Consider the following 12416-nt stretch of genomic DNA (forward strand, 5'->3'; position numbering starts at 1 on the left):
TCTCCATCAGATGGCAGATACATAAACTGAAGTATACATACATATATACACAAAAGAATATTACTGAGAAATTAAAAGGGACAAAATATTAGTGTACATAGCATGGATAAATTTCAAAACATATGCAAATTCAGAATTAGGCAACTTTTTCTAAAAGGATCAGACAGTAAAATTTTTAAGTTTCTCAAGTTATACAGTCTCTCTGTCACAACTACCCATAACTTTGCTCTTATACCACAGAGCAACCATAGACAATGCATAGGAAGGAATATGACTGTGTTCGAACACAACATCATTTACAAAAACAGGCAGACAGTTGAATGTGACCCATAGAGTATGGTTTGCTGACACCTGTGCTAAGTAAAAGAAGTATTCCTCAAAAAAACAGAATACACTTTAAAATTCTTTGTAAGCTTCAAAGTACTCAGCCAAATGCTAATAAGGCTATTTTAAATACTACATCAATGAATAAAAAGAAGTCAAGATAGTCATATTAGGAAGAAAATACCTGTGAATCTGATCTTGTCTACTAGAGCGAACTGGAGCTAATCCATCTATTTCATCAAAAAATATTATAGAAGGTCTCATCAAGTATGCCTAGTTAAAAAAAAACACATATATGTTGTTTATTATATTATTCTCATATTTAAATTTACTTGTTGTATTTTCTTAAAAGTACTATAAGTAAATGGTACAAAATGCAGCATATTCTACAAAAGAGTATGTGGTATAAAGGAAACCTCTTTACCACCCAACCACAAAGTAAGGTCCCAAGAATAAGCAACTACTGTTTTCAGTTTGCTTATTCTTCCATACCTATTTAAATGTTCAAATGAAAATGTGTTCTTATAACGTAAAAAAAACAGTACACTAAACACATTCCTTTTACCATGTAACCTGAATTTTAACTGAATTTTTTGTTTAATACAACTGGAGATGGAACCCCGGTTGTCATCTATGCTAAGCAGGAGCTCTACCACTGAGCTGCACCCCCCACCTCAGCCCTAACATCTTTTATTAATATAACAATATATCTTAATTAGCTTCCACATATTTCCTATCATTAAAAAATCATAACTATCAGCAATATTTTTTTAAAAAGCAAACATTTCATCTAGCCCTACTTACCAAGAAAACTATAAAATAGAAATAAAGTAATTTAGATATAAAAAGCTACAAGATTTAGGGCCATAGTCTTGAATGAAAATAAGTTATACTCAAATCACCAGCATAAATTGATGAAAAAGCTCAAAAATTTTTAAATGAGTTCATTGGATAATATGCCTGTACTCCTAAGTCAATTCTTTTCTTTTTGTTGTTGTTGTTGTTTTTTGTGCAATAGTGGGAATTGAGCCCAGGATATACTAGGAAATGCTCTACCACTGAGCATATCACCAGCCCTTTCCTTATTTTATTTCTTGATAGGGTCTCTGTAAGTTGCCCAGGCTAGCCTCGAACTTGTAATTCTCCTGCCTTAGCCTACCTGTACCTGAGATAACAGGCTTGATCCACCACACCTGGCTATGTTTACATTTATATTTTTCAATTTTTACTAAACTTTTGAAGTATTCAGTCTGTATACGTTTGACTTCTCACTAGACACTGAACACCTTGAAGACTCTTACCTATCCTCTATATCTACTACCTAGATTATAACAATTTTTGATACTAATAATAATTCTTACACATTTGAACTTCTTTACAAATAACAAAGGACTTTCATACACATCAACTCAGAAATAGGTGCTGAATAAATGCTTGAAAGCATTTTGTACTTCATATTTATCCGCTTAGACAAAATCATTATAAACTGAACTGCCAAATATGATCAGCTTCCTTCATTAACTTAACCATAAGTAAATTTATATGAAGACCAGTTTCTATAAGGTATAGAAAAATAATTACTTTTTTATTTTTTTGGAGACAGAGTCTCAACCTGGTCTCACCAGGTTGTTCTTGAACTCCTGGACTCAAGTGATCCTCCCAGTATCCCAAAGTAGTTGGGCTGCAGTTAGGAATGTTAGGAAATAACATTTTTAAAGTTATTGTTTTGTATAAAAAAGTAGAGATAGCCTATACAACATTCATTTACCTCACTCTGCCTTTTAAAATAATTCATTTATTACTGAATTCATTAGGCAACAAATTTTAAATTGGGTGTGGTTTGGATAAATGTTTCCCAAAGGTCCATGTCTTGAAGGCATGGTCCCTAAGGTGGTGCTTATTTTAGGAAGTGGTGGAAGCTTTAGGAGGTAGAATCTAGTGCCAGATACTCAAAATCTGAGGCATGTCCTTGAAGAGGATTGACTATAGGACCTTGGCCTCTTCCTCTCTAACTTTTTGCTTTCTAGATGATAAGGTAAGCAGCTTTGCTCTAACAAATACTCCTGCCATGAAGTGCTTGCTATCTTCCCAGAGGCCTCAAACCAAAGGAGCCAATCAATCATGGACTGAAACCTCCAAAAGTCAAAATAAACTTATTCTCTTTATAAGTACATTTTCTCAGGTATTTTGTTATATAGTAACAAAACTAACAACTCATGAAAATAAATAACATACTACTTTGGGAAACTTTTTTCACAAATACCCAACATTTTATGCTGAACTATTTCCTCAATTGGATTATAATCTAATGATTATACTAAATCCTGGGTTCTCAAAAGCACCTAATACAGTATTATATGCCTGTTGGCCACTTCAATAAATGTTTTACGAATCATCACAAATATTCAAAAGTGTTAGTGAAACCGATTTGAAATACAATGAGCCTTCCCATATCCATGGATTCAACTACAGATCAAAATGTATAAGAAGGGGCTAGGGTATAGCTCAGTGGTAGAGTGCTTGCCTAGCACAGGTGAGGCACTGGATTCGATCCTCTGTACCACATAAAAAATAAATAAAGTTATTATATATATATATATATGATAAATATATATATATATGAGATAAGTACTTATGTGTGTGTGTTTTAAAGTGTTGAAGAAAAAAACTGCACCTGTACTTAACATATATATTCTTTTACTGTCATTATTCCCTAAACAATACAATATAACTACTATTTATACATCATTTACATTGTATTAGGTACTATAAATAACCTAATGATGATTTCAGATATGTAGGAGTATAGCTAGGCACTATGGCCCATGTCTATAATCATGTGATTTGCAAGACTGAGGCAGGAGGAATGCAAGTTTGAGGCTATCCTCAGCAACTTATTAGACCCTCTCAAATTAAAATGTAAAAAGGACTGGAGATGTAGCTTGGGGGTAAAGCGTTCAATCCCCATAATAAGTACCCCCCTGCTGAGGGCCATTGCCAAGCATACCCCGTGTTGCTTAGAGGAAGGACTCGTGGAAATGGACTTGCCTTGGACATTCGCTGTGACATTGCATGTATGTTTGAGAAAGGTGACCCTGCTCAAAGACCAGGGTGGATCCAGGTTTAGGGTGTATCCTGCAGGTTTTAGGAAGTATCCCGCTCCTTGGGTTTAGGGCGTTTGTACAGGGCCGGTGTGAGTTCGGGAATAAAGAATTGCTGTTTGAATCTACAAGGTGTGTGGTGGCTCGTGATTCTGTGCCCAGCCAGACTGCAGCACCCCCCACCAAAATAAGGCCTATAGAAGGATGCACGAAGGCTATATGCAAATTCTACATTAATTTATATGTGGAAGTTGAATATCTGCAAATTTTTATATCCTTGGAGGGTCCTGGACTCAATCCCCCATAGATAATGAGGAAATAATGTACTTCTAAGGCATACAATTTCAGATTATTGACCCTAAATTACAGATAATACTCAGAAAATATGCCTCCTCAGAAACTGTAATTGTAGGCAAATTGTACTAATGGTCTAAAAAAAATATTTTCCATTTAGGTGATTTCTCTTACCTGATCAAAAAGAAGCCTAAGTTGCCTTTCAGACTCACCAACCCACTTGCTCAAACAATCCGCTCCTTTTCGCATAAAAAAAGCCACTTTTTTGTCTCCTTGACTGCATTCATTAGCTAATGCTCTGGCAACCAAGGTTTTACCTGTGCCAGGAGGGCCATAAAACAGACAGCCCCTAGAGAAATAAAGAATTAAAAAAAAAAAAAAAAGTAAATTAATCTTATATCACTACTGACAACCAATTTAAAAGGACATTTCTTCCCCCATGTAATTTTATATTAATGTATATTATAATTATTAAGCATTGACAAAATTTTTTCCAGTATACAAACAAGTTTCACTTTGTTGAGTCTTTAAAGTACCAATCTTTGGTAGGTAAGAAAAGGTTGAAACACAGGATAACTTGGCAAGATAATGCAAAATTTTAAATGTGTTTCCCTATGACCCAGGAACTTCACATCTTAGAATACATTATACAGAAATATAGTCCCTGTATTGGGGAAAGTTGTACCAAAGACCTTAGACTCTGGTACTGGGGAAGTTGGAGCAGGAGGATCTCTTGAGCCCAGGAGTTTGATGCCAGTCTGGGCAACACGAGGAGACCATGTCTCTTTAAAGAAAAAAAAGTAGGAGAATGAAGATAGCTTTAATAAGTGTTCAACAAAGCATGGTTTTCTAATAGTAAAAATTTGAAAAAAAATGCTATTTAATAAATAAGGGAAAGTTAAATTTGCTATTCCATCTATAAAATTAAAAAATTAGTAAGGTGTCAAAAAGAATAGCACAGAGGTGGGAGGGAAAGGGAGGGTCAAAAAAGATGGTGGAATGAGGTGGATATCATTAACCTAAGTACATGTAGGAAGACACAAATGGTGTGAATATACTTTGTATACAACCAGAGATATGAAAAATTGTCCTCTAGGGGCTGGTGTTGTGGCTCAGTGGTAGAGTACTCGCCTAGCATGCATGAGGCACTGGGTTTGATCCTCAGCACCACATAAAAATAAAATAAAGATATTGTGACCACCTAAAACTAAAAAATAAATATAAAAAAAATAAAAATTGTGCGCTATATGTGTAATATGAATTGTAATGCATTCTGATGTCATATATAACAAATTAAAATAAAAAATACAAATAAAAAAATGTTAAGATAAAAAAATTTTAAAAACTGAAAAAAAAACAGAATAGCACATTATTGATATGGGAAGTTGTCTAGAATATGTTATAGAGTGAAAATCAAAAAGTTACACATGACTATCAATGAATAATATCATTTATATTTTTAATGTTTATGCTGTATAATATAGGTAAAATATAAACAACATATGCATAAAAGAAATCTATAAAAAATATACCAAAGTATTCATCTCCAAGGAATAGGGATACCATTATCTTAGTGGTGGGAAATTTGATAGCATATTTTCTGCTCACAACACTGTTTTATTTAAGTTTCTCCCAAGGATATACTACTTTAATAGCTTTTAAAAAAAGTAATATAATTTTTTAAATTTAAGTCACATAAAACACAAATAATTGCTATTTTGATTTTTTAAAGTCACTATAAAATTAAAGGCCAATTTTTAATCCATTTAAATAGAAGGTGACTATTAATACAATTTTCCATATCTTTAAAAACAGAAAATAAGTTAGAATGAAATCTAAATTAAAAAGTACTTCCTCTATGAAAACATTTATCAATTTAAATCTAGCAATCTAAATATATATCTTCAGAATTATTTTATTCTACCCAAGCTCATTTAACATAATTTCTCATTGCCTTTTCTAATAGTTTAGCTATTAGAATTACTTTAGCTAACCATCTGATGATCAGACACAATCTGATCATAAAAAAATAAATTATCAAGCTTACCCATCATCAAGTCAAAGAAACACTTTAATGAAATTATACTTCCAAGACTAACAACACATAGCATCAAATTCGATGCTCATAGGAAGCCAAATTCAGAAAAATCCATTTGGGCACCCCAGTTGTATATTCAGGGACCATATAAAAAAATCTTATCTTGTGCCTGACTCCTAAATCGTAAAATGGAAATTTCAAGAGCACACTTACTTCCATAGCTTTTGAGCCCCAAAATAATAAAATTTCATTCCTAATTGTCACTGCTAGAATATGTCAAGTAAATACACAAGAAATATTTACATTAATAATCATTTACTAATTGCTTAAAATTTGATAAATTAACAGTAGTAACAGTAATAAATATCTAACATACCTGGGAGGCTGAATTTTAAATTTTTCAAAAATTTCTGGATATAAAAGTGGGAATACTACCATCTCCTTTAGTGCATGAATATGCTGACTCAATCCACCTATGCTATCAAATCGTACCTTAGGGAAAGAAAAAGGAAAATTTTAACAAAATAATCTCAGAGAATTTTTGAAATTTATAAAATAGTTTTATGATTCAGAAATGCATGCCTTCAGCAGATTTTGAACATCAGTACATACAAATAAGTGCACAAAAATAAAATCAATAATGAAATTCAAGTTTACATTTCACATCAGGCAAATTCCACTCTTTAATCTACTAACTCGGGAGCAAGATTAGTGCCCATCCTAAACACTGAGTATCTACAACAGATGTTATATTTATATTCTAATAGAAACCCCTTTCAAAATATCATATATCTCATGCTTCTCGGCAGGTATGGCTTACTGGCTTACAGGACAAACTGGCTTACAGGTAGGAAGAGAAAAATATTGGTTATTACAATGGTTCTCTAAAACTGTCTGACAAATCATATTCTCTAATATTTAATTTCTCCAGTTAGAAAGTTTTCCTACGTATGAGATGAGATAATAATTAAACAGAGTAACACCAATCAATCATAAGAAGCAACAAAGATTGTTCCTCTCACCCATGATAGTTTAAGTAGCTAAAATACTTTATAAAGAAAAATGTGTAGAGAAAAAAATGCTTAAAGGAAATTTTATCAAAATGTAAATAGTGATTGCCTCTGACTATTGGATTATGGTAGATCTCTTTCCCTGCTTCTTTATTCTGTAATGGTACTTAAAACTGTTTCACAATAAATATATTACTATGAGAGGAAAAACCTTAAGTAAAAATAGAAAAATTAAAGTAGAGATTAAATAACAGAAACATTCTAAAAGAAACTAAATTTTCCTATGTATAAGGAAGTATGTTATTCTAATTAGTAGAGACATCTTAAGTTAATAGATTCAAGAGAGTAAGGTGCTAGTAAACCAAATAAGTGAACATCATAAGGTAAGGTACTCTGAGAAAATGTATTATTTTCTAGGGATTTTGGAAATATTTATATACTGAAATTCCTCAATAGTTAAATGAATATCTTAATCTATAAATTCAGATTGGAATAATTTTCATTTTCAAATATATGCATGCAATCCTATTTGATAATTCTCATATGAGAATCAGTTAAAACATGTTGTATAGAAATGCATAAGAAAACAAGAAAAAAAATAAGTTCTTGTTTATACAGTAATCTTACTCCAAAGTACTCCCCAAAGTAAGATAACTGCTAACAGTGGAAAATAACCTTCAAGCTGCATATTAGCCCATAGATTTTTTTCATAATGCCAAACCCAAACAACACACTGCCTGCAAGTTACTTCTTGTGGTACACCACAGATATCTCTAAAACTAATTAAACCATCTTCCCATCTCTCTCACACCTTCTCTTACATACTCTACTTCAGCTAATGAAGCCATCCATCCAATCTACCCATTCACTTAAGCTAAAAACCTGGGTAATAACCTCAACTTGTTTCTATCATTCTCCAATACCTCTTAATTCACCAAATCCTGTCATAATTCTAATTCAACCCTTAATTTTCTCAACTCCATCTACTTTTCACTATTAAACCTACTTTCTACCATTACTCCAGATTACTAGCCTGCAAATGACATCCAAACCAGTATCTGTAATGCCAGCCTTTGCTTGTTGCTTAACAACACCATAGCCAGAATGAGCCACCTAAAATCAGTTTATAAGTAGTTTAATTGTTTATGGTTTATGCAGCTCCTCACTATCCTTTCAGCTTCATTCTTACTACATTCTAGTAACTGAAATGGAAAAAAAAAAAAAAAACACCTAAATATCACATGAGACTAGGGTTCTTAGGTTTAACAACATATGAAAACATTAATAGTGGCCATATATTTAAAAGTTTCTATTTATATCATACGTTGCTTTAGAAATAAGGAAAAACTTTTTTTACATTTACAGAACTTACTGATTTATCAATGTTCATTGGGTCAACATCAGCCAAGCTTGCACCCACTTTCACTCGTTCTCGGAGAATACCACTAGCTAAGTCTTCTGCTCTGAAGTTCATAGGCAAACACCTGAATTTATAAAAATCAAAGTTAACAGCATTAAAGGTTTCACATTTTTAATGCCAAAATAAGTTGAGTTGATATTTTTTAAGCACTTTCATCTTTCCCTCTTTTTGCATAACCTAAAAATAACAAGTGATTGCGTTTCCGGGGGGGGGGGGGGGGGGGGGTACTCAACCACTGAGCCACATCCCTAGCCCTGTTTTGTATTTTGTTTAGAGACAGGGTCTCACTAAGTTGCTTAGTACCTCACTTTTGCAGAGGCTGGCTTTGAACTCTCTATCCTCCCACCTCAATCTCCCAAATCACTGGGATTATAGGTGTGCTCCACTGCGCTTATCATAATTGCATATTTTAAACTACTTTTCCTGTTTTCAACTGTCCAAAAATAGAGTTATTCATAGGTAAATAAGATACTACTCTATTTGTCCAAAGTGCTCAAACTATCTCAATATGGAAAAAACTCTTAATATAATTAACATTTCATATTAACCAGCTATAAAGGTAAATTTATATGTCCTATACAATTTAAAACCAAAATAAGGTCAATATTATAATACTTAAGATTCATTCTCCAATTTTGAGGATATACCCATCAGTTTATATGATTTAAGAAATTACTTTCCCTTTTATTCAAAAGAATCAATTCCTGATCATAACTTTAGAACTAAATTTTATCTTTAATAAAACTACCTTAAAAGAAATATTTAGGGCTGGGGTTGTGGCTCAGAGGTGGAGCGCTCGCTATCATGAAGTGAGGCACTGGGTTTGAGCCTCAGCACCACATAAAAATAAAGATATTGTGTCCACTTATAACTAAAAAATAAATATTTAAAAATAAATATTTAGCCACATAAAATCCTATACTACTACATTATTTTGATTGTGTTATCACAAGTAAATGTAATCTAATTTCTCTTTTAACTTTGAGCAATGCTATGATTTGAGTGTGGTTTATCCCCCAGGGTCCGTGTTGGGAGTTCGTTCCTTAGTGTGGTAATATGGGTAGTGGGATCTTTGAGATAGGGTAACAAAAGGTTGTCCTTTGGTCATCAGAGACATACCTTCAGAAGACATACCCTTACATAGTTCACGTGAGATCTTAATTGGTACCCAGTCTCAGATTCTGACTTCCTGTCTCATATGCTTCCACCATGACAACATGTGCTATGATGTAATGCAACCATCATCAGGGCATGCACCATGATGTTTGCACTTTTAACTCTTTTAACTTCCAACACTGTGAATACATAAATCCTTACTCTTTACAAATAACCCAGTCTCAGAAATTTCATTATACTAATATACTGATATTTAAAAAAAAGGGCTACTACATGTAAAATCAAAATATGACATAAAGGAAGACACAGTGGCGCATCCCTGTAATCCCAGCAGCTCGGGAGGCTGACAGGAGAATCTTGAGTTCAAAGCCAGCCACCTCAATTTAGTGAGATCCTAAGCAATTCAGTGAGATCCTGTTTCTAAATAAAATATAAAATAGGGCTGGGGATGTGGCTCAGTGGTTGAGTGCCCCTGAGTTTAATCCCTGGTACTCGCACCCCACAAAAATGACATAAAGAGCCTTAAAAAAGCACAGTTTCTATGATGAAAGTAGACATTTCTAAATCCTAATTAACCTTAAAAACATATCCCCAAAATTATCAGAATAACTTAGATTAAGCAGCCACAGCAGCACATGCCTATAATCCCAGCGGCTCAGGAGGCTGAGGCAGGAGGATCATGATTTCAAAACTAAACATCAGCAACTTAGAGAGCCCTAAGCAACTTTGTGAGACCCTGTCTCAAAATAAAACCTAAAAAGGTCCGAAGATGTGGCTCAGTTGTTAAGGGCCCCTGAGTTCAATCCCCGGTACCAAAACAACAAAAAAAAAGAATTCAGATTAAACAGACTTTGAATTATTTAATTTAAACTTAAGCCAGACACAGTGGCATGCACCTGCTGTCCTAGTTAATCAAAAGGCAAGACAGAAGAATCTCTTAAACAAAGGAGTTTTTTTAGCATACAATCTACACCAATCCAAACCTGATTCTAAAATCTGCTAACTAAAAACTTGATATTTCTACAATATACATATAAGGCCAAATTATAGAAATGGTCTGCTAAATGTCCATTTTCTAAATATAATTTTTCTTTATTATTATAATATATATAAGCTCAAAAATTAACACAATTTTTTAAAATGATTTGATGCTTTAATTATTTCCTAGGCAAAAATTCACTGAAGTTTTAGTGAGCCATGTAATAATCAGTCAATTACTGGAGTTAGGAAAAGATCACTAGAGACAACCAATAACAATGAAAAAAGGAAGGAAGAAAGGAAGGGAAAAAAAAAAAAACGTTTTCAAGAAAATCCAAAGCCTCCTCAGATAGTTCTATCAGAATGCATCTTTCTCTGAGCACTATTCTCATTAGAGTGTGAAAAAAAGCCAAATTAAATGAATATGAATGAGAAGGAAAGTGCAGAGGGATACACAGATGTTTTCACAAAGGCTGGCCTCTTCTTAGCTCTCCTTCCTCTCCCCTCCCAAATTACTTGATCACAAGTACTTACAGACTAATTAATTTAGGGAACATTTCCCAAGGTTAGATTTCCATTTTAGGAAGTATAAAGTCTAAAATTATTGTTGAATATCAATGTTATCAAAATTTCGATATACATAAAAAACATTTTCTGTGTGATTTTGTTTTGTTTTAAATGTGTTCCTTTTTTCTACCATGGAAAAAATACTAAAATATTTACTGACCTATTTCTTGCTCTCGCCATGCTCTTTGATTTCCTTCTTTCAAAGCGCTCTTCATCAGAAGAAGTTGTGTCACTACTATGGATGGCATGCTTCTTTCTCCTGTCCAAAGAGAGCAAGATGTTTTAAAACATTATAGTATAACAAACAGCTTTTGGGAATATATTGGAAGGGCTGGGGTTGTGGCTCAGTGGTAGAGCGCTCGCCTCGCACATGAGAGACCCTGGGTTCGATCCTCAGCACCTCATAAAAATAAATGAATAAAATAAAGGTATTGTGTCCAACTACAACTAAAAACTAAATATTAAAAAAAAAAAAAAGAATACATTGGAAGCACATAACATCAACAATTAGTTCAGGAGAAAATTCATTCATTCTCCCAGCAAAGATCTTTGCCCTCCTACAGTTAACATTTAACAAGGTATAAAGGTGGTAAATGCTACAGAGAAAAAATAAAGCAAACCAAATAGGAAGCCTACAATTTTCCCAGCAACTCAGGAGGCTGAAGCAGAAGAATCTTGAGTTCAAAGCCATCCTCAGCAACTTATCGAGGCCCTAAGTAACTTAGTGAAATCCTGTCTCAAAATAAGAAAATAAAGGGCTAGGGATACAGCTCACAAGGCCCTGGTTTCAATAACCAGCACAACAAAAAAAAAAAAAAGAAAAGAAAGAGGGGGAAAGAAAGAAACAAACAAACAAACACACGAAGGGAGGGAGGGAAGAAAGAAAGGAAGAAAGAAAGAGGGCTGGGGATGTGGTTCAGTGGTTGAGCACCCTTGGCACCCCCCCCCAAAAAAAGATACTTCTATCCTTTCTAAATTTCTTATAAAATATATAAAACATTTTTAATTTAAAAAGAAATACTTTATAATAAGTGCTATGGACTAATTAGATAATTTATCAGGCTAACATCACCTCATTAAGGAGAAATAATACTTAATGAATGTTAAATTATTATGTAAGCCATGACACCCCTAAAGTACCTAGAAAATACTATAATTATTTTTTATTTATTCTTTTTAGATATAAATGACAGTAGAGTGTATTGTGACATACATACATGGAGTATAATTTCCCACTCTTATAGTTGTACATGATGTAGAATTAGAGTTATACTAGTCATGTATTCATATATAACATAGGAAGGTTATGTCCGATTCATTCTCTTTCCTATTTCCCCCTCCCTTCCTTTCATTCCCCTTTGTCTAATCCCATGAACTTCTATTCTTCCTTCTCCCACCCCTAGATTATTGTGTGTCAGCATCCACCTTTCAGAGAGAACATCTGGCCTTTGGTTTTGGGGATTTGCTTACTTCACTTAGTATGACAGCCTCCCATTCCATCCATTTACCAACAAATGTCATAATTTTATTCTTCTTTATGGCTGAGTAATATTCCATTGTGTATATAT

At 33.4% G+C, this 12416-nt stretch overlaps 1 protein-coding gene across 1 annotated transcript in view; it reads right to left on the reverse strand.

Moving 5' to 3' along the window:
* Atad2b (ATPase family AAA domain containing 2B) overlaps positions 1-12416 on the reverse strand; it is a 141171-nt gene that overhangs the window by 83841 nt on the left and 44914 nt on the right. Inside the window, exons 9-13 of the mRNA XM_026392374.2 lie at positions 11009-11107; positions 8140-8251; positions 6134-6249; positions 3894-4068; positions 509-597 (exon numbers count right to left, since the gene is read on the reverse strand). Of these exons, the coding sequence (XP_026248159.1) occupies positions 509-597; positions 3894-4068; positions 6134-6249; positions 8140-8251; positions 11009-11107 (591 nt within the window). The remainder of the gene's footprint in view (positions 1-508; positions 598-3893; positions 4069-6133; positions 6250-8139; positions 8252-11008; positions 11108-12416) is intronic.

The sequence above is a fragment of the Urocitellus parryii genome, chromosome 12 (genome assembly GCF_045843805.1).
Source record: "Urocitellus parryii isolate mUroPar1 chromosome 12, mUroPar1.hap1, whole genome shotgun sequence".
In the NCBI taxonomy this organism is placed as follows: Eukaryota; Metazoa; Chordata; class Mammalia; order Rodentia; family Sciuridae; genus Urocitellus; species Urocitellus parryii.